Source organism: Chaetura pelagica, unplaced genomic scaffold, assembly GCF_000747805.2.
Source record: "Chaetura pelagica isolate M959 unplaced genomic scaffold, ChaPel_1.0 scaffold453, whole genome shotgun sequence".
NCBI classification, from domain to species: Eukaryota; Metazoa; Chordata; class Aves; order Apodiformes; family Apodidae; genus Chaetura; species Chaetura pelagica.
In genome coordinates, this window is record NW_009952879.1 from 681,838 (window position 1) to 707,611 (window position 25,774).

Here is a 25,774-nt window from a genome sequence, read left to right on the forward strand (position 1 = left end):
GGGTTCTACAAAGGGGGGAAGTTTCTGCACCTTTCTACATGCATCAAGAAACATTATTAAGAATATATGACTTAGGAGCTTATTTAAAAATGAGATCTTTAGAATCTGAGCAACTAGTTCATTTTCTGCAGATTTACTCTTTTCTCACCAGCCCCTACAATCTTTTTTTGCAAAACAGAAATGGCAGATTCTCAAATGTGACAGTTTTTCCACAACTGAACCCAGTAAAACCAGTAGTTAGTGATCACAGCTATTTAGTGTGCCCAGTGGGCATAAAGTATGATAGAACTAGCTTTCTGCTAAAATATATGGTGCAAGTTTCAGATGTATCTATCTTAACCTCATCTCAGAGATCACAGCTCAAACACAAGATCTTTCAAACTCTGGAGGCTTGCTTAAGATGAAGACTGTCTTCAGAACCTGGCCACAGATTTCCCAAGATACAAGCAGAGAGAGGTGGGAGGCCAGAAATACCTCTGTGAAACTGAGTTCCAAACAGTTGCATGGTAAAATTCTGCTAATGGTTCATCCCAGATGCTCTGGAAGGGGTGTTGAACCTCCTGGTAGTCCAAGGGAAGGCAGGCTTGTCAGCAGATTAGGTCAGCTGGTGGCATAAAGAGCTGGGGAAAAGACATATAACAAGGTCAGGTCAACCAGTTTATTGGGTAAAGGGCAGAGCTGTGCAAATACGACCAGATAAGTCTGGCTAAAAAAAATTTATATAAGAAATAAAAATGGCCCTAAGCATGGAAAAGTTGGCAATCTTTATTCTAACATCACTGGACAACCCTGGTGTGTATATATATGCAAATTCAAAACCAGGCTTTTTAGAGCAGAATAAGCCTTCAGTGTGCATGATCTCCTTTTACAGGCAATAAAATGCATCTCCCATATTTCCTCACTGCCTTTACAATTCACTCCAGAAGAAACAGTTCCAAACATTTTCTCTATTAACAAGGATATTCCTCCAACTGTTTCAAGTCAAAGCAATATGATTAACTGTAAAGCCAGGCATCCTCGTTTCTCTTACTTCTAATTTTCTATTTTTCTCTGAAAAGCAAGTCCAGGCCATTAGTACAGTGGAGCATTAGACAAAAAGTTTCCAAAACCAGCTAACATAATGCAACGAAAGTCATTTTGTAACACAGAAAAATAGAAGCACAGTTATACAAGTGTTCTTGTTCCAAGAACAATTGTAAGTGGGTTTTGTTTTGATTTTGAAAAATCTCCAGTATCTCAGGGTAGTTGCAGCAGACCACACACTGGAAAAATTACGTGGTTTTCTGGTCACTGTATAAAAAGAAAGGATTTTTCTCTCTGAGACAGAAAGGCCTATTCAGGGTTTGAAAGGGAGTGCAGCCCAGAAGAACGAAGAATCAGGAAACTGGGGAGATAAGTTACAATTGTTTGAGAATGATTTGGTCTAGTTGTCTGAACAGCTGCCAGGGAATTAGACAGACAGCTTCTACTTTTTCATCAGCCTAGGCAAAACATAAGGGCTAAAAGGAAAAAGCAAATAAATACCAGTTTTATGGCATCTGCTATTAGAGGTGTCTCCATCTCTGTCTATCTAGAGATAAGAGGTTGTGCAACATGAGAGAAAATTAAGTGGGAGGATAAGTATTAATTCATTTAAGCTGTTGGGTTTTGTGCCAAATCTTTGGTGATAGAGCCACAAAGTATTTCTGCAGCAATACATAAATATCTACATCATTTATGGCTGAAGATCCACTCCAGGCTGTAGACAATAGCAGATAAGCTGTAAACTGGGAGTCAGTGGTGACTTTTCCCTGACTTCACAACCCACTGTAGTGAGTCCATTGCATAACCTACTTTCCAGGTTATTTAACTGCAATCATCGGGCAAGTTTGGATGGATTCCACTGAGTACATTTTTTTAACATTCTTTTTACCAATAAAGCAAACTACAGGATTTTATAGCCTTGATGTATTTCTGGCACATTTTAAAAACTGCTGCTAATAAAACTTTTTCCAGGATTAAACAAGAGGAAAAAATGACCAAGCTTTAGCAATGTAAATATCTCATGATTTTTATTTTTTTTTTTAATAGCTGGGCTTTAATGCAGAAAACTGGGAAACAGCACAGAAAAAGATTTTGTTAAGAGAAGCAAACCCATGCATGCACAACTTGCAGAGTGGAACAGCATCATGTTTCTAGCAGTTAAATGTAGTTTGAAAGAATCATGGTTTTGTGCACACCAAGGGCTTACTCCTTCTGAAGTCAGTGACAATTCACCAAATTACTTCAGTGATGCATCAACTCACCCCAAAGCAGCCAAATGGATTGTCCATCCAGCTTGATACAAACTCCCTGGGCCTCAGTTTTTCACCCATAAAGAGGAGTGATCTCTCCTTGTCTGCTTCCACTGCCAGGTCTCACAACAGTCACAGTCTCTCCTCCTGGCATGCCAAAGCCTTTGCTTTTGGTGTGTCTTTTAGGTGTAATTCTGATTGAACAATGAACAACTAATGCAGGAGACAGAGCATGCCAAATGCATGGCAAGGACCTAAAATCGTACCTTGAGCACCAAACTCATCTGCAGTAGGCAAATTGCTGTGTGCAATACTGGCTCTCATGTGCATCATTAATCACAGAGAGCGTGAGCCGATTGATTTTCAAAGATCACCTTCTCCATACTTCAAAAAGGACCATCCTGATGACTAAGAAGCCCATCCAGGGTACCAAGACACCTACAAGAAGATCCTGCAAGAATTTCCTCATTGGTTTTAACGCACTTTTCTCCTCTGAGCTCAGAGGCAGGCTACGACCGACAGTATCTGCTGACTTTATGCTACCAGGCGACATTGTTCATGTTAATGTTCTTTCACATTGACCACGAGAGGGCACCAGCGCCACTCAAAAAAAAAAAAGGAAAAAGAAAAGAAAAAAAAACAAAACAAACCAAACAACACACCACAAAACCAAGTAGCTAAGGAAATAACTGGGAATTTACTGTATAGCTACAAAGGCCCAAGTTCGAAGGTTCCAGGGTCATGACCCACCCACAGAACGCCCAAGAGTCAGGCAGCTGTGAGGGTGCACTGCAGCAGGGAGAAAATCACTCAGGTACCTGGAGCCAACAGAGCTGCTGCTTTTTCTGCCTCCCCTTTGCTTCCAGACCCCCTTTCCTTAGGGTGGATGAGTGAAAGGTTCACACATCATTTTTTATCAGTATTGTGCACAGCCTCACTCCACAGCATCTCTGTCCTACCTCAGGCCTCTCACCTAGGACCAGTAGTCACCTCCACTGCTGCTCTTGGGAGGCTCATCCCCTCCTCTCAGCAGAGAAAGGCTTTGTATTCCTGGAAGTCAGGAGAGTGGCAGTCTGAAACCACAGGTTTTCAGCCCAGAGAGCCTTAGCAATAGGTTGCTCATTTCAGTCTTCTCAATCCCTACTGTCTATGAGAGGGGACTGAATGGTAACTCACAGAACTAAAAGCATGAACAGCTATAGCCCAAGCTGAACAACCTTCAACACTGAGAGTCACTTTTTCCACAAAGACATGAGACTCCATGACTCCATGAGGAATTCCTCCAGAGATAAATGACAAAGAACATTATTTTCCAAGACTGCCTTCTGAATATCTGCTTAAAAATGATGCCATATAAAAACAGAACCTTTTGCCTCACAAAATCCTGCACAGATCTTCCTGCCAAACACCACCTAGGACACAGACATTTTCACCAAGAGAAAAATGTCTACAAATACCCTACTGAAGAGCAAGTGCAATTATGTATGAATGTATAGATCACTCACAAAGCTAATTTTGCTTACAAAGGAAAATGCCTCATTGCTAAAAGAGATTCGAATGGTTAAGCTAAACCTTTTCCTGCAGCATTGACTGAATACAAAAGGATTGTTCTTTTTTGTTCTGGCTGTAAGTGAAAAAAATACTGTTTTCAACTAGATGTTTCTCCTGAGTTTTTGTGACAGGTCGATTAATTCCGTGCAATTATTCCATGAAAGTAAATTTATTCTGAATGCCCTGGTAAATTGCTGGCAGTCCAGAGGAATCTCCTAGCTGGGACACATCCACCGAGAAGAACACCAGGTAAGCCAGAAATGGGGGAAAATGAAAATAACTCAATCTAAAATCAGGGTAAATGTAAGATAGCTGCTAGAGAACAAGAAGGTTGATAGTTTTGCTATTTTTCACATGACTGTCAGTCATTGCTAACCAGAATATGAAAGAGAACACTAAATTTAAACTAACTTATTGACTAGGCTGAAGTACTAGATTTGCCTGTCAATACCTAAAAGAAAATCACATATATTTGCAACCTTTTATATTCAAAGTAAAAAAACCTTATATTCAGACCCTGTTTTTTTAATGGTCTTAGTCTTTTTTGCCCCTTGCAATCAAAACGTCCACATTAGAAATGCAGAGAAGATTCTTTTAATCCAAGGCTAAAGGCCTTTGATGCAGCAGTGGAGAGGTTTTCCCAAAGCAGCTGCGCAGCTCCTGCATTCATTAGGAGATACTGCTCTCTAATCACAGAATGAGAGGTCTCTGAGCTCATACATTTATTACATCTTCTGAAAAGCAGGTACATTGCTTTTGGTTTTAGCCAAACTTGCTTTTTTTCACTGTGGTCTGTAGGCAACACAGGTGTCACACAGGCTTTTCTGGTCTGGTATCATAGATCACTGCAGGCTTGACCTACAGCCCTAGGTTGTCCATGCAAAATTCCCACCAAGTTGTGGCTCAGGTCCTAAATTTTTATATGTGGGAGATAGATGTTACAAAATGATAGTGAAAAGCAAGTCAGAGATGAACTGTTGGTCAGACCTGTTTAGCCAGTCTCTCCCATTGCTGAGGTCTCCTAGGAGCAGTGAAGGAGCACACAGTGGGCTCACCTGAGTCTGAAGGAGGTTTCTCCATCCTCACTCTGCCACTTGCCCCAGGGCTGAGGAGAAAAGCTGCTGTGTAAAAATGCAGTTCCTTTTTAGCACGGTGCAGAAAGACTGCAGCAAACCTGGTTTAATACAGGCAGACAAGAATGTGGTGTTTTCAGCCCTTCATTTACCTCCTTCTTGGGACACTGAGGGCAGTTAAATGCTGTCTCACATAACCAGTCTGGCTGATTGTCTTGGCATGATCCTGTCATTCCAGCTGGCTTTTCAAAGGTCCAAGTAGGTTTACTTTTTATACAATGCTCCAACATAAAATGTGGTTTTCTTAATATATTTTCCTACTTTTCCTCACTTTCTAACCTCTTCTTCAAATTCACCAGCAGAGGCTCAGGAATGTAAAACAGATCCTTTGGGAATTGTATAAATTTGAAGAAAAGAATGCTGCTCTTTGGAAACTGTTTAAAATGGTTAAAATTAATCATCCTACCAATAGCTTAACCTGATTTAGCAGTTAAAAATATAGTGCATATGTAGTAGCACTTTAAATTGATGCTGGAACTGGATAAAAGTGACATAATCATGACAAAAGCTCCAATTAATAAAAACTGCAACAATTGAAAGTATTAATTTTCCTTGTGATCTTCCACCAGGTTTGTTTCCATTACATATTCAGGTGGCAAGATGCTGGCAGCATCACCACTTTTATTTCTTGCTCCCACTCACACTGTTCACAGGTTTTAGTTGCTGACACTGATGGGACAATTTGAAATCCAGAACAAAACAAAACAGCTACCAACAAACAGAAGTTTAGAATCTAGCAAAGATAAGGAACATTATGGAAAATCTGTACAGAGTCCTTCTAATATGTATAATTTTGCACTTAATTCTTCTCTTGTTTTCATCAGAAGCTTAACTGTATCTTCCTTCCACTTACCCAAGCACCACTTTTAGCCTTCAATAAAAATCATCACCATTCAGAAGAGAAAAGCAGCTTTTTCCCTGAGGATCACCCTAAGCCTACTTTGCAGAGCAGCAATACTTGACAATGCTCTTCTATTTTATCAGGTGGGATCTCACAGAGAACACTTAGTAGTGATGAAATCACCAGCAATGAAGACTTACAGCTTGAGGATCTGGTACATGCTTGTGTTGCTAACACGTCTGAACGCAGCTGAGGAATTCCGTTGGACACAGAATAATCCAGGCTCTTTCTATTATGGCACTTTTCCAGAGGGTACTTTTGAACTACAGTTCATTGTGGGTTTTATATAATGCTCCAGATCCACTTGTCTGTTTGCACAAGCTACCAAAAGGCTTTCCTTCTCCTTTCAGGGAAATGGCAAAAAGAAAAATTCAGGCTCTTGCAGGATGCACACTGAGTATCATTCTCTGCACCCAGCCCTAGAAATACAAGGATTCACATAACCCTGCACTTCACACAGTCACTTATAACAGAAAACTCAGAGAAAATGCTAATAGTTATTATTTCATATCCAGACCTCCCTTTCCTGTGATTGAATAAGCAGCACAGTATAACAAATCACACCTGAGAACTCTTCTTCTTCATAAATTACCTACAACAGTGAAAAATTATAACCTAAAAATACCCATTGTTACTGCTGCTAATTTAGGAAATGAACACAAGTGAAATCATTGTTGGGTTTGTTTAGTGTTATCTAATTCAATGTTCAGTACTGCCTTGTGAAACCTTCTCCTTCCTGCACCACAGATTAATCCACACTCCCTGCACAATCAAAAGTAAAAAGATACAGGCACTGATTTGTGGGTCAAGTTCTTGAGTGGCTTATGAAATGGATTAATCATGTCCTTTTGTATAACACTAGGAATGCAGAATCTATGTATTTTATGTAACAATAGCTAAATTTGTAATCACTAAAAAGACCAGAAAAACAAGCAGGCAAAACTATGTAGGAAGCTAATTTTTTTGCAGTTAAGATATTTCTGCCACACAATCAATGCACTGACCTCAACCTGTAAAATAATAGTAGTTAGTTTTAATATGTGAAAGAATTAGGTTCTTTTCTCATTGCATCAGCAAACGATACCTTTAGTCTATCCCATATTTTCAGCCCCTTTTTATGCAATTAAAACCAATACTTTCACATGGAAACCTCTGGCCTCTTACTCAGCAGACCTGCCATCATGCCCATTTCACACCAAGCCATGCAGCTGTGAAGGCCCATCAATTACTCTCTCATAGAAACATGCACCATGAAGAGCAGTTTTGCAGGAAAATGTTAAATTGTAACTCACTTCTTTCTACCTTCAGGTTTTTTATGGGGTGTTGGAAGCTCTGCATACCAGACTGAAGGGGCCTGGGACAAGGATGGGAAAGGACCAAGTATCTGGGATACTTTTACTCACAAGAAAGGGACAGTGCTTAGAAATGAAACAGGAGATTCAGCATGTGATGGCTACTACAAAGTTAAGGTATTGTTAAAAAGGAGTTCTCTCTAGAGACACCCTAGAGCCATTTCATGAGACTGATTTCCCATTTTGAAATAACAGCAAAGATTAAATGCTTTGTTTGCTCTACAGACACATTCAACCCAGAAAGCCAAAGGCAGATGTATTTTCAAATACTTCAGTAAACTCTTCTTTCCTAATAATCTCACAGAATCAACAACACCACAGGATTTCCTAAATCTATGTCAGGTTTTCAGGATTTACCTGTCCAAAGAAATAGTCCACATTTTTTGGAAGTCCAAATGCTTAGTCAGAACAATTAACTTGAGATTTGAATAAAATTAACACATTTTTGTGTGTGTTCAAGAAGTTTTAAAGGTTTTTAAGAATAATAAAACCATCAGATACTTTAAAATTCAGTCCGAGAGTGAATGGAATGATGGAATCCTCTCTTGTGCAACTCTTCTAGATTTTCTGCCTTCATGCTTTTTAAGAAAGATGAGTAACTGAAGTTATTCTGCTTGGACTTCAGATATGTCAATTGGATTTTCTTTTCACAGGATGACATTCAGTTACTGAAGGAGCTAAAAGTTAATCACTATTTATTCTCTATCTCATGGCCTCGGATTATGCCCACTGGCATCAAGGGTAAGCAAAACAATTTCATCCTATTCTTACCAGTATTAGCATGCAAGTAATTTTACTTGTGAGTAAACCATAGCTGTTTAACATTACTGGTAAATAGATTTCTGTTTCTTTGTCTGCATACCCATCGCTATTATGTAAAATGCCTTGGTAAAAAATTTCTATTCTTCCAATTACTTTAAAAACAATCCAGGTAATTTCTTGTCTGTGTGCTTCATCAGCAGAGAAATTGAATGAGAAGGGAATACAGTTCTACAATGATACAATTAATAGCCTTCTGGAAAACAATATTATCCCTATTGTGAGCCTCTACCACTGGGATCTTCCACAGGTGAGACAATATTTAAGTTAGTGAAATATCTAATATAAATGCTTCTGATATAAATTTCCTAAGTTTAAGGACTATGTGTACATGAATGTTTAAAGATGCCTGCATACTTTTAAGTAATTATTTTCTATTAATTTGCAGTTTATATACAATGCAGTTTTTAAAAACTCCCCTTTGAGCTACTGAAATATAAAAAAAAGTTTTTGTTAATAGGCAGCTGAACTTTAAATAACATTACTGATCCTTGAAATTCTTATTTACAAAGGTTCTCCAAGAAAAGTATGGTGGCTGGCAAAACAGCAGCATGATAAATTATTTTCATGATTATGCAAATCTGTGTTTTGAGAAGTTTGGTGATCGTGTGAAACATTGGATTACTTTCAGTAATCCTTGGGTAAGTTATCAATACTTTGTTTCCCATCACTCAGTTCTGTTCCCAAAATTTATTGAATTGACATTACAGTAACCTGGGTTAGAAATTTGAGACGGAAGACTTATACCATTAATCTTTGTGCCCAAAAATCTCAGTGGCCAGTTCCAACCAGAGCCTGCACAGAGTTTCAATACATGAAATTTTGGTGAAGCTTTGAAAAACCGTCAGCTGGAAAGAGGCACAGAAATCAGCACAGCAGCAATCACTTCCCCTCCATGCATTCCATCAGGAACAAGCTGGTGAGCCACCCTGCTAACACCAGTCACCAAGAGGGTGTTCCAACAAGCCACAGCATCTTATCAACCAAGCAGGGGGGTAGGGGATGGGAGCTGAGGGGAGGGGAACGAGATAGGGAAGGACGGAAAGATTGAGAGATGGATGCTGCAGAAAAGCACAGGATCCAGGGCCACAGGATGGTAGCAAATCCATGAGCTCTGCTGTCAAAGAATAACCAACTCTGTGTTTGCAGGCAGTTGCTGAGAAGGGTTATGAAAGAGGAGAACACGCACCAGGACTGAAGCTCGGTGGATGTGGAGCATACAAAGCAGCACACCATATAATCAAAGTAAAGCTCAAATCATGCTTTAAATTCTGTGCAAATCAAGAATTTTTAGCAGACCAAGTTGCTTTTTTTTTTTGCCTACTCTTTAAACAGCAATTGTTTTGTCATTATGTCATTTCCAACTAACACACCAGAATTATCACCTGACTTCAAACCACCAGTGCATATTCAGGTGTAGCATGAAATGCCAGGTTGCCTGTTGCAACAACTTACATTGCTCCTTATAATTTGAGCATCTCACACTATGTTCCAAACTGGTTGAATAAGTAAATGCCCAGGTTACCCTAGAAACAAGGAGTAAAATCCTGACCTGTTGAAATTAACTAGAATTCAACAGGTGTTTCAATCAGGCTGGCTCTTGTGAAAATCTGCTTTTACTTCCTGAATAAATAAGGAAAGATATCCAAGGACTGGAGACCCTGGACAGAACACTGCTTTGAATGCTGGGGATTGCATTCATAGGGAGCTCATGGAATTTAGGGAAGGAATCTTCATTATGTGACAGCTTGTATGAAATGAAAAGTTCCACAATACACATAGAATAAATTACGCAGTATTTTCAGACAAACCTTAGTGCAAAAACTCCTCTTGATCTTCACTAACTTTCCATACTATGGCTTAACAGATTAAAATGTGCATGTGCCTGTTTTGTTTATTTGTACCCAGAGTCATGCAAAGGTGTGGCACTCTTACAATAACACGTGGCGCAGCAAGCAGCAAGGTAATAAGGATTCGTTCTGTAATTATGCTCCTCTTTATATTAAGAGCTTAAAGATTACACAAACTGCAGAATTGTCACTTTGTGTTTTCAGGTATGGTTGGAATCTCCCTAAATAGTGACTGGGGTGAACCTATTGATCCACACAACCCAACAGATAGAGATGCTGCTGAAAGATACATTCAGTTCCACTTGGGCTGGTTTGCAAATCCAATTTACAGAGGAGATTATCCTGAAATGTTGAAGAATTATGTAGGTAAGCCCCACGCACCCACATGAATACATCACACACTGACAGCAAAACGTAGTGTTGAGCCCAACACATGTATAGCTGAGGCCTCTGAACTGGAAAGGAAGAAACTACTTCACTTTTCAGTCACAAATCATGTTTAATGGCCTAACAAAGACAACTTGTTGCTAAATATTTTTCTGGAATTTCCACCAAAGGACAAAGAATCAGCAGTTTTCCATCACTAACACTTGCATTTCTAGAGTGTTCTGCTATCTTTGTTTCACAAAATGAAAGATAATCATTGTGCAGCAAAGCACTTCTGTTCTTGTTACATTAGGATGCAAAGTATTCTGCTGATATTTACCAAGCTCTTTGGAAAACAAAAACCACACTTTAATTCACTGTCTTCTCCATGTATTGTACCCCGCTTCTCAGAACCAAAAGGATGTAAGATGATTTCACCTTAAGCAAGCCAACTCAACTGTCCTCTACACTAACACTACATTCAGGAAAACTCTATTTATTGTTGGTGAGGTAAAGAAAACAGATTTCTGAGTTCCTCAGAAGTTTGTTTCCTATAATTACTTTGATAGGTAGGAAGAGCAGCAAGCAGGGCCTGGGGACATCAAGATTACCAACCTTCTCAGCACAAGAGAAAAACTATATTAAAGGCACATCAGATTTCCTGGGAATAGGTCATTTTACCACCCGTTATGTTACACAGAAGAGCTCTCCCCTCCTCCAAGTGCGCAGCTATGACACTGACAGTGACTTGGCCCAACTGGTGGACCCAAAATGGCCAGCTCCAGGACCCAAATGGTTATATTCTGTTCCCTGGGGATTCAGAAGACTACTCAACTTCATTAAGGTGATTACAAGTAATACTTTAAAAGGAAGTTTACAACATGTCTGGTTACATGCAGAAGCTGCACCTCTTTGAGATTTTCAAGTTTAACCTATACATTGTTTTGTTATACTGAGAAGCTTTTTTGCAAAACGAAACCAACACTTCATAGTTCAACTACAGAATTCATTACTTTAAAATAAAAACCATAGTTAACTTAAGCTCCTAGATAGGCATTTTTCTCCCTAAAGGTAATGAAGTAAACCTAGAAAATTGCTTTTAATGCACTTTACTAAGAATCTCATGTTCTGTCCAAATAAGATGATTCTGTTTCAATGAACCAGTCTCACCATATCTTTGTGTGCAGACACAGTATGGGAACCCTCTCATTTATGTGACAGAGAATGGAGTTTCTGAAAAGGTACAGTGCACTCAGCTGTGTGATGAATGGCGGATAGAGTATCTGAAAGGATATATTAATGAAATGCTGAAAGGTAATTCTAAAACCATCTTTTTAGTGCACAAGCTTTTTGAGAACTTTCACATTCTGATTATTTTTTACTCTTGTAATTTACATCATAGAGAAATAAATATTCATAGGATCAAAATGGACAGCAAACTAGACGAATACATTTTCACAAAAATGACAATCTAGCCAAACATACTGATGCAATAACCTACATGAGATTTAATACTGGAATAGATAATAATTTTCCATTTGTTAAAAGGAGAAATTGTTTAATTACCTTTTCTAACATAGCTCTAGTATCTCTAAAGAACATTTTCAAAGCACCTAAATTACTTTATACTCTGCTACCTTTCCGTCCTCCTCCTACCTCCATCTCTTGTTGATATAAACCAAAACACCTACAGAACCGTATTTCATGGATGACAAACTTAGGCAATGTGTTTAAGAGAATAATTGGTATTGTGTTTACAGCTCTAAACGATGGAGTTAATGTCAAGGGTTATACTGCTTGGTCACTGCTGGATCAATTTGAATGGAACAAAGGCTTCTCGGAAAGATTCGGATTCTATCACATTGATTTTAAAAACAAGAACAAAGCACGATACCCAAAGGCATCTGTTTACTACTATAAAAAGATTATCAATGCCAATGGATTCCCAAATCCACGAGAGGTGATGTCACTTGCTAACTTTTTTCCCTGTTGTTCTTTTTTCTCAAAATATGGGCAAATACCTCACTGAATGTCATGAAACAATTTGCACAAATATGCTACATGAAATCTGACTCTTGACTCTGTAGATTAGGGATGTGTCATATAACACAGGCAGCCAGAGACAGAGGGAACAGTCTCAATTACTGTTTCTCAAACACTTGACATACTCCAACTGGACTTCCTGATGTGACCAAAAATTCAGAACCCTAAGTCACCAGTGATATTTCTGGGCAAACATTTACACATTCATGCTACCTTCTTGGAAAATAATATGGAAACTAATATGTGCTTTTAACATTTTTATAAAACCATTAACTATTAGAAATATATTGCAAAAAAAAATAAATATCACCAAGATACAAAAGAAGTTTTCATAAAATAATGTGCTGGCAGAATAATGTCAAGTCAGTTTTAGTGGAAAAAGGGACAGAGAAGAAGCTGCTGTGAATGAGGCAGATCACTACAGTTTAACAGAACTGCTGCATGTCAACCTTCTCAGGTGCAAAATTGGCATCAGAAGGCCATGGACACCTGCTCTACCACACACCAACTCCTTGCAACAGGTAACTTCTTTTTTAGTTTATAAAGGCTTATTCTGTAACTTTCAGATTTAAAATTTCTCTGTGAATACTAGTGTTGGCGGGTCCTACAAGGAATTTTCTTCCTGAAAGCACAACTGCTTTAACAAGCCTCTAAAGAAAAAAGTCTGTCTTTACTCTCTCCAGCTAAAATCACAGTAGCTAAATGGTTCAACTTTGGATGTTAATGGAATACACAACCAGTAAGAGTTACTATTTAAAATTAAGGCTAGGAATGACAGTATTCTCCTTAAAATCCTGAAAGTGCTAAATGCCCTTTCAAACATAGAATAAAACCAGACAAATCCAGACAACCACAGATGGAAAATCTCCAAAATGTTTGAATTCTACATGCAATGAGACACTTTAAAAAGGGTGCTAAACAATAGCCTGAGGAACCAGTAAACCACGTTCCTGCTCTTTCCTGCTCCTGGTAACAAAGCTAATAGCAGCTGCACAACAATACATAAATACAGCAGACTTTGCCTGCCATTCCCACAGAGCCAGGCTAATCCATCTCACTTAAGACCTCCCCAGAGTAATTCAGGACCTCTAGTAATTCCTGATCTAAAAGGGGATTCCCAAATTATTGCAGTGGATTTATGGAACTTCTAAGAAAGATGAAAGAAGTATTACAAAGTCTCTCAGAAGGATGCGATAAATTCCACATGGTAGAAAACATCAAAGCAGTCATCCTAAGTGTATACTACCTTAGCCTGAACTACTCTATGTTAGATGTGAATTAAAGGCTCTTTACTTAACTCTTTGAGGTTCATCTGTGGAGCAAAATTCTACAGAATCAAACCCATTTCATTTTTCAAAGTGCTGCAAAATAATTATTAAAAAAAGCTAGAGTGCTTCCCTAGGGTTTCTCTTTAACAATTTTACTTCCTACCCTTCCCCATGGGGTGGGAAAGAATAAAAATCAAAGAACAATAGAATGCTGCTAATGCACTGGAGGCAATTCATAGTGAGCCCCACTTCTGCAGCCCTTTGGGCACTAATGTATCTTCAAAAATTTACCCTAGAGAAAAAAAGAGAGGGGAAAACTGACATGGATTTACCCCAGCTTTTGCTAAATTATGAATTTTGTTTGGTTTGTTGTTTATGCGAAAGTCAACATTTAACAAAATAATTTTACCATAAATTTTCAAAAAATCCTTAAGCAGTATTAACTTGAACAACTGGCATACTCTAGAAGATTAAATTTCTTACATATTACTCATTTCTCAAATTTTAGATTCCCTGATTACCCACATGGAAACAGTGACAGAGATTGTCCTTCCTACATTGTTCACACTCTGCATTCTCATCAGTGTCATCCTACTAATACTCTACCTCCGAAATCACAGTTAAGATTGCATGCTGACACACAGCTTCATTTTGCGTAATTAATAAAATGCAACTGTTTTATTATATTGGTTAAAGTTTATCACAGATGCCTCTTTTTCTACAACTGTAAAGACAAAGAAATATCAATGTGCCTATCCACCTAGTGCTTTGCAGTTTTCCCTAAGCATTTAATTGAAATCCAAAGTACATTTCCTTGATGCACTACTTGCTAATAATTTTAAGTAGCAGACTTTGCTGCTTATTTTTGAAACTACTATACATTTTCCTCACCATAAAAATAGTTAGCTAAGATTAAAGCGTTTCAAAACTCACCAGTACATATTTCAAGTGATTCAAAGCTGTTTGCAACTTGTGATTTCTGACTGTTCATCAATAGACTTAACTAGCGTGTAACTGCTGAGTGGAGACCGGCGCAGGATTTTAAAACAGAAAAGGATTTAAATATTCCAAGAGCACTGCTTAAAAGTTAACTTGTTATTAGTACCTGAAAGTTAGGATAATATATGTCTTACTGTTTAGGTGTGGAGAAGAATTATTTGAAGTGATTAATCCAAGATACCAACTACTGAGTCAGATTTAAACCAAGGACTCTTCTCTCTGATTTTGTTTACAGGGAATTAGGTTTGCCTCATGCTACTTTCTAACATATTATACATAGAAATGTGGATTGTCAGTAATCAAAGCACTTCCAGAATGTAATATTCCACCTCAAATTTACTTCTACTGCAAGTAGGAAGAAGCTAAGTACATGATTATAGAAATGTTTTGCCAGAATATGGCCATCTGGCTGTATCTGTCCTTCTGTTGTGTTTGAAATTGCTCCTCTAAAGCAAAAAAACAAGTTTCCTGCTTGGGATGCACTATAGTTTCAACACTGAATGTGTATATACTCAGTGCAGAGTAGCAGAACATAAATCCAGAAGAGGACCTTTTTCTTAGAGTGTCTTCAAAGGCTTTAACTATTAAACTAACCATTATTAAGATGTAACATTAGGAAAGGAATAAGAAATAATATTTACTGATAAAACCAGAAATTACATATATTTGTAGCTTTTCAAAAGCATGAATATTTGGGTTTTGCTCACTCTTTCTATTAATAGTTTCTTTTATGCAAAATGTTTCTGTTCTAATGTTAATCAGCATATACTACACTATGTTTAGAACTACACTACCAAAATGTTACATACACTGTCTAACCAATGTAAGATCCTATGCAACTGTGACCCTAAGATATTTAAATTATTACGCCCAGCCAACTAGACTGAAATTTTTTTGCAGTAAATTATGCAAATTATACAAGACAACACTTAAAATAATTCAGTTTGCGTAGAGGGAAAAAATTAATCTGAAGAGGAGAGAGAAGTACATCCAAGAATGCTCCAAAATATAAACACAGGGACAAAGAAAATCAAACTGCCAGAAGTTCACAGTGCCCTGGATGAAGAGCTTTCCAAATAAATCTGGATGATGAAACGTCACTTGACACCAGGAAAACATGACAATGTTGCTTGCTTTGTCGGGTTAAGATAACTCACAGTTTGAACTGTGTCTGATTGCATTCTTAACAAATAAAAGTAAAATTTAAAACCCCAAAGTGCATAACTTTATTGATGGTTTCTAAATATACCAACAAAAATATCTACTATATTTTCAAAATAATTATACTGTACATTAACTGCACAACACTTACAAACAATCTAGGTGGGTATAGATGAATTATGGCTGTATGTGTCAAACTTCAAGCATACCAAAGTAAATAGGCTGATAAGATGTGGTGTTCTTCAAATGGTGTTTCTAAAGCTGTAGGGACCCAGGTAACACTGAACTCCCCACTTTACTGTACCTTTCAAGTGCCTGCCTGTAGAGTAACCTGCATTTACATGAAATACACCTGACTGCACTTAGCCATTGAAATAAAATACATTCTCTCTTCACTGCTGCCATTAACTGTGGAATCACAAAGGAGACCTGCAGAGACAAAAGAAAAAGAAGTGCATTAGCTACTGCTCTTAGAAATTGTGGAGAATAGTTCAAAGAGCAACTTCAAAAACTGGTTTTGCCAAGTCATCTTTACTGAAAGGACCACTTCATGCAAAATCTGAGAATGACAAGAAGCCTTCAAAGCATTACCCTGTATCATTTTCCCAAAATGGAAATTATTTCTGTACCAGTCTCTATGCTAAATTCTTCCCCATTCTCATGCTTTTTTACTCGTTCTACATCTGATTGCTACAAGGTATGACTTCTCTCTTTACCATCTGCTTGTTTCTCTGACCAGAGGCCAGCACTCAATCTCAGATAAACCTCTCTTCAAACCCATTCTCAGATACACTGGCAAAGGTTCTAGAAATAAGTTATATTACTTAGAACATTTAACAATTACATCATTTTTGGAACTACTCTGTCATCTTAATTCTAGAAACATAACTCAAAGGCAAGATGGAAAGTCACCACTTTGTGCAAATCTTTTACATTCTATAAATATCTTCCTTCCTTTTTATTAAAAGGCAAAACATAATTTTGCTTTTGCTGAAGATACAGGAAAAAGTTCAGATCCACTGCACCTAGTATAAAACTTAATTTGAAATGTGTACTTTCATTATTTCATGTCACCACAAATATTCCTTACCTGTAGTGTTGGATGTCATATGCTCAACTGGAGGATTAGTACTAACTTGCCATGTTGTTTTAACCTCTTTCTGTCCATGCCCACTACTTATGTCCACCTTCCATATTTCTGGGCGATCACTGACAAAAGAATCAGGAAATGCCAAAATTCAGTCAGGTGTTCAGTCACATCTGATTATTAATGCTGCAGAGATTGAAATTTCTCTTACTTTTCATATAACTTGTTGACAAGTGCTGGTCTGATTGGCAGTTGAAACTCATGCTGCTCATTCAGAGGGTTTTCCTTATAATACTTCATGCAAATTCTACAAAAGGAATCAACTAGTTACTAACTTTCTCTGGAGAAATGCTTGTGCAACACTGCATAAAACTTGTGCCAAACTAACTGGACTCTCAGATTTTATAATTTCTTTTAATTTTCTATTTTAGTCCCAAAGCAAAATGTAACAGGAAGATCCAACTGCTACTTCTGCAGTCTCATAATTATCAACACCAAGAACAGATGCTTTTTTTCTTTGCAGATAGTTTCTTTACAACTGTCAAACAGAATCTATTTGTTGTTGTCACTTAAAGAGCAAGAAGCAAAAATTAAATAATTACTGTGTCAAAGGGAAGAGGTTCTCATGTTTAAACTGAAGTAAGACTGTACAGCTGACCATTATTTCCAGCATATGGTGAAGCTTTTGAACACGATGAACTTGCTCTTGAAGATCTACTGCTGTGGAAATGAAGTAATCCTGGAACAGCAAAGAACTTCTGCTGGTAACTGGACACTCAGTTTCTACAGACTCACAATGCACCCTCGGTTTGCTAAAATAATTTCCCTGCTTCTTTTGAGAAGCCAAAATGTTAAGAATGACCCAGCAGAGTCAGAACAAACTTCCATGCTATTGAAGTATGACCAAAGGTTCACTGTCCCTCCTCACAATAACTCATATCAGATACCTAGGAAATAATATATGAAGAAGGAAACAGCCTGACATTTTTGCAGTATATTGTCCCACCCCCATGATTTACAATGCAGTTTCTCAGCTCATAGGAATGGTATGACTTGCACCCCACCATCACCACCACTCTACTTCAGACTGCTGCCAGAGTTTAAGGGGGGAAAAAAAAAAAGAGACATCTCACCAAGTAGGTTAATGTTGCAAGTTCCTGACCTGTAAAATGAATAGGGGAAAAAAATAATTTTAAAAAATCAACATTTACTACATAGTGTCAGATGAAACATAAGCAACATTCAGGTAATCAAATAGGGAATTTCACCAAATAAAAGCACAAAGTCACTAGGACTGCAATGTTATTTAATGACACGGTAACTGATCTTTTCAAATTGAAAAACAAAAGCAGTTATGTAACTACAGTTATTTGAAACTTCTTTTTTTTTTTTTTTAAATTTTGGAACCATACACAACTGAAAAGTACAAATTATGAAGGAGCCTGGAAGCAGCACCTCAGCAAATGGGAGCAGAAGTGAGATCAAGGTTACCAAAAGCAGATTTCCTGCATGGATTATATTTTATCTTCAATTTCTAATAATGTTAAATGACTTACCTATGAAAAAACTGACATAATCCTTCTTCATCTTATCCAAACCAATTTCCAAGAGCATTTGAATTGGAGTGATACCATTGAGGGAAATGGCCTCTATCTTTCCATGATAAGACTGTTGAATCAATTTGCTTAGCAAACTGCTGCTCCCTTGGTGAATCTAAAAATCAGAAGTTTTTTTCTGATGTAACTCTGTACAAAACATCATAAACATTGTTTAGAAGTACAACAACATGGAAAAAGAGGCAAACTGACATGTGACAGTCATTTTAAAACAATGCAGTATCGATGAGGAGCAGTTCAGTGACAAGAACTATATTCTACTTCCCACAACTCAAAATGATAAAACTTTCTGTGAAATACAAATACATACCCATGGTTGTATCTCACCACGTTCCAAGCATTTTATGACCAGTGTGAAACACTCTATCAACCCCTGATAGGAACTGACACCTTAAGGAAAAGAGATGTAATATTTTATCAATTGCTCTCTAGCTAAGTCAGTAATAAGCAGCCCACACATACTGGCAAGAACAGAACCCCTCAGTTAAAAGAATGACAGCTAAAATGACAGACTGCATGGCCTTTTCTTAAGTTTCTCACATTATGGTATTAAAAAGGGTTACTGTAAAGAAATGACCAGAAGAGACCAGTGAGCTGTCAGAGAGCAGCACATGGCAGACAGATTGCCAATCTCACACATTTTGGCTACATTCTCTCAAAACCCCACAATGCCCTTACTTCTCATTTTGCACCATAACTGTTCAGCAAAATCCAGGTCTCCTCGCTCACTGAAGATGGATTTCAAGGAACTGTCCACTGCAGCTGTATCACATTTGATTTTCTGAAAGAGTTGGTTTGTCTCAAGTAAGAAAGGTTGCCTAAGATTCAAAGACCTTATGAATTCCAGTTTTCAACAGAGATCAAGACTGGGTGCATCACCAATTTTCCCCCTTTTCCAGTGACCCTACCACAAAGGAACTACTACTGCATAGTCATTTGGAAGTGTATTTTTATGTGAAAGCAAGACTGGTTATTTTCAGAATTATCACACTGGATAATTGCTTGCTTTGGACCAAGAAATGAAGGCTATTGCCACAGAAAGACTTTTGGAGTCCAACTGTTTATCTCAAGGTCCTTTTCACCTCACAATTGACAGAGGATTAGTAAATAGCAAATACAGAGTCCAGGAAGTACCAACTCAGCATACGACCTGTGCTACACCAAACTCATCCACGATTAATAACTTTACATATATCCAGCAATGCCCTGGAAGGCTGAAATTAATATAGAGTGATTTTCACAACAGACAACTTTTTTGCTGTTAACCTGGATCCTGAATATTTCTGGCTTAGCTGACACAAAAATAACTGTATTTTTAGCTTATCAACAAAATGAAACTTCCCTCTCAATAGGAAAAAGACCCAAATATTTCCTGGTAGATTGAAAGGGAAAAAATCTTAATATAAGACTTTGTATAATTTGTCCACTGCTTTAGAATATCATACATTTCTAAATAAATAGGGCAGATATCTAACTGGTACTGTTAAAATTGTCCCAAAATCATTAAATTAGGCAAGTAAAGCAACGTAATGATAGAATGCAATGGTGCAAAGATCAGAGATCGTGGAAGGAATCAGGAAATGAGACTGATAACTTTAGATTATGACAGACAACAGTGAAGAAAAGAGAGTGTGGTTGCAGCTGATTTAATACAGTTCATTTGCAAGCTTCTGGTAGTGAAAAAGAAAGGGAAAGAATAAACCAAAACGGCTCCACACTAGTAGGTTATATAAAAACCATGTATCACGGACAATGGCAGAACATTTAGAATAAAATTAAGAGGGAGATTTTCTGAAGGTAAAAATTACAGTGGACTTATTAGAAAATAGCTATGGGATTCCTAATTTTACCTGCAAGGTCTTCTTAATTTATACACAGCAGAAACAGAAAGCAGGAGATTAATCTTTCTTTACATCCTTCTGTCTTTACACATATACATAAGTAACAGACAAGGCATAGTCAAAATCTAAAATAAGTGCAGTTACAGAGGGAAACAAGACAACATAGAAATAAGTAGGAAACTGCACATACCTCTGCTTCCTTAGTGTTTCCAGATAAACAGTATCCATCCAGCTTCCTCTTTAAATCTAGTAGAGAAGGAAAATGTCACCAATATGAAGGAAAAAAAAAAAATATCAGAAAACAAATTATATAAATCCCCAGGCACATGATAATTAACAAATACACTACCTGGACAGCTAATAGTCAAAATTCAGCAATTTTAAATTTGTTTTACTGGATAAGGACAATCTGAAAACAGAATTTCTTAATATTTTTTATTACAAGTGATACATTTTCCCCATGTACCCTATGTGACATCCTGTTATCTGAAGATCAACTTCTTAAGTTCCAGTGTAGAAGCACTAAGGTGGTTGGTCTAATAAGTATCTCTGGTTTTCTTCCATATATATTTGTCAGAGAAACTTTTTGTCCTTTTTATTTTTTTATCCAAGTTATATCTACTTTTTAAAGAAATTCACAGTTGCATTTGAAAATCTCCAGGTGCATCCCTACATCAGATTCTGGTTTTAGATTTGTTTTCCAATATTTTAACCTTCTGACAAGGCACACATTGTTCACAACAGTTTCCAAAAGCAATCTGTTAATTTTGGATACTTCGTTTTAAAATGTCACTGAAGTATTGTTTTCCACCACCAAAGGGACATTAGGCCGGTGTACAAGTTCATGTGCATGTCAGATCACTTGGAAGACACATCCAGAACTCTCTCAATTGCTTTTTAAACAGAATTGTGTCATTTTATAAAGAAACAATTATTATAAGATATCAGGAAATAAAAGAATGACAGATGTGCTGACTAACCTATTGAACTACTTTGTCAATAGAAATTAACACCTCTAATACTTTAAAAATTGTATGTGGAATTATTTTTATTTCTGTGAAAAGTGACATCCCCATCCCCTTTCCTGATGTAACCAGCAGTAATTACCAGTCAGAAATTCCTGGACCAGTTCCACAGCTGATTCAGACTCCAAGGGCTCAGGCCACTCTGTCACACCTGTCTTCAAACCTTCAGCCAAAGCCTAAGGGCAGCAGGAAAACCCAACCAGCACAGCTCAGTTCCCCTTTTGCACATGCCAGACTTCAAAATGTAGTTAACTTCTCCAAGAACCACACACCCATCTCCGTACAGCTAACCATGGACTTAGAAACTTCTGGAATTTCCTGGCTTTTGTGTTCACAAGTTGTCCCCTTTGTCAATATTTTAAAAATTGAACTCAGAGTTTATTCTAAACTACAAGCTTAAAGAGTTACCTTTGAAACATCTGATGAAGTTTTAAATAAAGCAAATCATTAACACATAAAAAACACCATTCATCTAAAATCTGAAAAATAATTTCTCATTTATACTTACAAGCAGAAACTGCAGCTCTCTGTACAGCTGATATACAGGACTTCTGGGGTCCCCAGGCTTCAATGTAATATTCTGTAAGTTCCAGAAATTTAAGTCACTTTCAAACTTAAGAAATCAAATGACCTAAATTTTTAATTACTGAAATGCATATTAGCATAATTTATAAATTTAGATTATTAACACACTGTATTACTTATACAAAGAATAGTAAGCACACATATCAAGAGTCAAATTTATTTTGTGTCCTTTACATTAGTCATGATTTAAGATATGGAAAGAGTTTGGGCTTGTTTCCTCTTTCCTTCTTGACTTACCAGTGTGGCAGCTGAAACCAGTGGGGGTGCCTCCAGAATCTTATTTACAGAATTCCATGTGATATCAACATATACATTGCTTTCAGATTCCACAATTGTGTCCTCCATTGCAGCAGCTCTAATAATCTCATACTGAGCAAATCCTTTTGTTGTCACCTAGAATGAACACATTTAAAAAAAACATTTAAAATGTCACCACAACACTGATTATTTTATACACAGGCAAAATGTTTTTAAAAACATTTTAAACAGACACAAATAGGTATAATATCAGATAAATAAATTACAGCACAGGGAGCTCAACTGGTACTTCAAAACAGATTATTATAGTATGGAATCACACCTAAATCCAAACCCAGAGTTTTTAAACTTAAAGGTTTGACAGACTGTAAAAACTTACAACAGATGAATGATGTTTCATTTTATGTGCCATTTTTAGCTCTTCCAGATTTGCAAAACAGGCTTTATCAGCTATAGGACCTAGGAAAGGAAAAAAGCAAGAATCATAAAAAACTTTTAGCAGTTCAAACGTGGCACTTAAAATTAATTCTCAAATCCTCCAAGTAGGACTCATCTTGTCCTTCAGAAAGCAGACATGCTTCCTTTATTTCTCCTAAGAGCTGCTGTTAGCGCATAAACCTCTACTCAGAGTCAGTACTTGTATACAAAGTTGAACGGCAGCAATTTACATTTGCTAAGTTATTGCACCTGAGTTAAGCAGGATCTGCACAGGCACTGCTTAACTAAGTGTGCTAAAAAGTTATTTGCTCCATATGGGTTAAAAAACCAACTTTTCTTTCTCTTGGTTTTTAAAACAAGGAATTTGGAGCAGCACCAGGCCCACATCCCACAAAGGACAAAGATAACATCACTACATCAATATTCCCACATTTTTAAGCCCTCCTCATACAATCCTGTGTAATGTTATACCCTTACCATCGCATGTAACCATATAAAGATTGATTCCTGTGATCTTGTTTCCAGCTTTAAGGGGCTCAGCTCCAAGCCAACAAGTATGTTCAGGATCAGAACCATCACACCTTATCCAAAGAGGAGGAAGCACAATCAGGTCACTGATCTTCAAGTGGGTCATATTTGGATTTTGTACCATTGTATATAAGGAAATCAACTGCCTAGGTACATGGACAGGAAAAATAAAAAGATGCCAGTGAGTACAGCTAAATCTCTTACATAAAACTTAAATCTGATTTACCATGCTTCATTAATGAAATGAAGCAGATAATTTTGCAAAGAGAATGCAGTGTTACCATCATGTTATAGAACAATAAAGTCACAAAGAAGGAAAATATCATAACTGAAAATATATTTAATATTATCTTTTAATTTAAAGATTCTTAAATTATATTTGAGCCTTACATTTTAAGCACATTAAAAGGATACGTTAGTTAAGCAAACTAGTCACTACGGTTTAGTGTCATGCCTTGGTATTGTACTGACAGCCAAAGACCCTATCAAATCTTTTTATATTTCCTTTCAAACAGAACTCTTAAAAAACCAAGGCCTGACCTCTCAGTAAACCTTCTTGTTGATCTACACCCAGATAGTCCCATTAACCTGACGGGGACCAGCTCACAAGTGCTTCTCCAGTACCCTGAGCTTCAGCTGCACTTGGTTAGGAACACTTCCAGCCAGGGGAGGCCATTTTGCAGGAGGAAAAATGGTCTTATCTCCTCCCTAGCATAATGTAATTGTGGGGAGACTGAAAATAACACAGGTTCTGAATATTAGGAAGAAAGACAAAAGTTGCAGAAGAACATGACATCAAAAGCGAGGCAGAACTTTGATACTTACTTTGCTCTTGTGACAGAAAGAGCAGCTGGTCCAGAACTCTCCTTTGGCAAAAGCTCAGAGGCATAAATAGAATCATCTGGTTTTAATTCACTCATTGAGTCACTGTCTTCATTGTGTCTCTTTAAGAGAAATGCAGAAATAAGTAAAAAAATCCAATGCAGGAAGATATCTGGTAAGAATTCAGAAGTCTAGATTACATTTTAAAAATGAACAAGAGACACTTACAGCTTTCTGCAAAACATAAATCTTATTGTTTCCATTCCAAAATCTTTCAACGGGACTTTTGCAACTACCATCAACCAAAGAGATCTCTACATCAGTCTGAAAAAAGAAATAGAAATTGTTGATACACTACTGCTACATTTCAGCAATTTTGCATACCAGAAATTGTAAAATTATCTAATTTTACAAACTGTTTCCCAACCTTATTTCAGCCACTCATTAATTTAAGGATTTCTTACCTCAGAAGAATGCAATGCCTGCCACAGGTGGAATCCAATCAACTGTAAAAATGCACCAGCTTTCAACTAACCAACATAGGAAATTTAACCCCTGAAAGGTTGATTCTATCAGAAACTGAAGTATGGTTCAAAGAACAAAGCCTCAGATATGAGGGATTGCTGTTGTCAAGTAGCAACTGCAGTCACCACATATCCTTGAGGGAGAATAGCTACTTAAAGTAACATTAAATATCAATTGATTGCTTCTCTGAATGTCTCTCAAGAGCTCTAAACACTGTTTGGAGACATTAAATAACTTAAGCCTGTTCTCAGGAATGAAGGAATATCAATCTTTATTTGGGCTTTTCCACACAGAAAAGCATTGCTTAATTCTTCACATCCAGTACATTTTCACACTGCTGTAATTTAAACAACCACAATTTTATTTTCAAACTTATACAAAATCCCAAGATGAAAACAGTTCAACAGCATTAGAGATTTTGCAGCCATTCTTATGCTCCAAAAGCCATCAGAAGCAATTACTACATTCATAGAGCTATCCTATTCCCTACAGAAGAACATAGATAAAAAGTGTATCAAGAGAAGCTGCAAGTTTGAAGATACATGCATGAAAGCAGTACCTGAGGGCAGCTACTGCAGGAGCTTTCCCTCCTCCCAACAGCCACACACCGAACCTTCTCATAACCCCCCGCCTCGCACGACCTCCACCCATAACCCTCTCACGTGTGTTGGATCCTTACAACCGTTTAACACAAGTGGTAACAGGTGCAAAAAATCCGGGTAAAGGCAGGAATGGGAGGAGTAGGAAGGGAGGGCAGGACACGGCAGGAATGGGAGAGAAGGAATATGAAGGGGAGAGCAGGGATGGGCAGGGAAGGCAGGAGTGGGATGAGCAGGGAGGGGAGGGCAGGGCAGGGCAGGAATGGAATGGGAGAGGAGGAATAGAAGGGGAGAGCAAGGATGGGCAGGGAAGGCAGGAATGGGAGGGCAGGGGCTCAGGTGCCCGCGTCTCCCCCGCCCTGAGGGAGGGGCAGCCCCAACGAGGTATCACTGAGGTAAACTCTCCGTTTTATGCGACATCCCCGCCCATATCGCAGCTGTGGATGAACCGCCGCACGTTTTCAACACACAAACCCCGGTTACACCACAGCGTTTTCACACATTTACCTCAGAGAAACACGGATTTCGCGTTTATATTTGTTTACCTCAAAGAGATGTTGCTTTCCAGGGATACTTTCCCTCCCTTCTTCATAGATTCTGAAAGAAAATGAAACATTGGGCTTTTTTATTTCGTCATCCCTCATTAAGCTTAAACACAGAGAATAAAATGACGCAGCTCCACAAGCAGAGACGCGGCAGCCCCGGCACAACGCGCGGCCCCAGCGGGCACCTCC

General features: G+C 37.8%; 2 protein-coding genes across 2 annotated transcripts; one reads left to right on the forward strand and one right to left on the reverse strand.

The window, feature by feature from the left end:
* Nucleotides 1-6,016: 6,016 nt before the first annotated feature.
* LCTL (lactase-like) lies at nucleotides 6,017-14,180 on the forward strand. The gene is made up of 13 exons (XM_009995319.1): nucleotides 6,017-6,110; nucleotides 7,167-7,327; nucleotides 7,864-7,951; nucleotides 8,173-8,279; nucleotides 8,542-8,670; nucleotides 9,179-9,274; nucleotides 9,938-9,992; nucleotides 10,084-10,245; nucleotides 10,815-11,089; nucleotides 11,433-11,559; nucleotides 12,006-12,205; nucleotides 12,746-12,809; nucleotides 14,065-14,180. The coding sequence occupies exons 1-13, from the start codon at nucleotides 6,017-6,019 to the stop codon at nucleotides 14,178-14,180; spliced, it is 1,674 nt and encodes a 557-aa protein (XP_009993621.1).
* Nucleotides 14,181-16,053: 1,873 nt separating this feature from the next.
* ZWILCH (zwilch kinetochore protein) lies at nucleotides 16,054-25,630 on the reverse strand. The gene is made up of 17 exons (XM_009995320.1): nucleotides 25,586-25,630; nucleotides 24,145-24,240; nucleotides 23,920-24,038; nucleotides 23,044-23,240; nucleotides 22,508-22,587; nucleotides 22,108-22,263; nucleotides 21,794-21,865; nucleotides 21,368-21,461; nucleotides 20,451-20,506; nucleotides 19,098-19,200; nucleotides 18,730-18,809; nucleotides 18,360-18,516; nucleotides 17,937-17,965; nucleotides 17,406-17,542; nucleotides 17,015-17,110; nucleotides 16,807-16,925; nucleotides 16,054-16,145 (listed from the first exon to the last, which is right to left on the reverse strand). The coding sequence occupies exons 3-17, from the start codon at nucleotides 24,012-24,014 to the stop codon at nucleotides 16,054-16,056; spliced, it is 1,563 nt and encodes a 520-aa protein (XP_009993622.1). The 5' UTR covers nucleotides 24,015-24,038; nucleotides 24,145-24,240; nucleotides 25,586-25,630.
* Nucleotides 25,631-25,774: the final 144 nt, after the last annotated feature.

Coding starts and splice junctions, on each gene's coding strand:
- LCTL (XM_009995319.1), top strand. CDS start 6,017: ATGCTTGTGTTGCTAACACGTCTGAACGCAGCTGAGGAATTCCGTTGG. Junction 8,671..9,178: donor TTACTTTCAGTAATCCTTGG/GTAAGTTATCAA, acceptor CTGTGTTTGCAG/GCAGTTGCTGAGAAGGGTTA. Junction 9,275..9,937: donor CAGCACACCATATAATCAAA/GTAAAGCTCAAA, acceptor ATTTGTACCCAG/AGTCATGCAAAGGTGTGGCA.
- ZWILCH (XM_009995320.1), bottom strand. CDS start 24,014: ATGAGTGAATTAAAACCAGATGATTCTATTTATGCCTCTGAGCTTTTG. Junction 18,810..19,097: donor GTTATGGTGCAAAATGAGAA/GTAAGGGCATTG, acceptor CTTTTCCTTAAG/GTGTCAGTTCCTATCAGGGG. Junction 17,111..17,405: donor AACCTCTTCCCTTTGACACA/GTAATTATTTAA, acceptor TTCCTTTTGTAG/AATTTGCATGAAGTATTATA.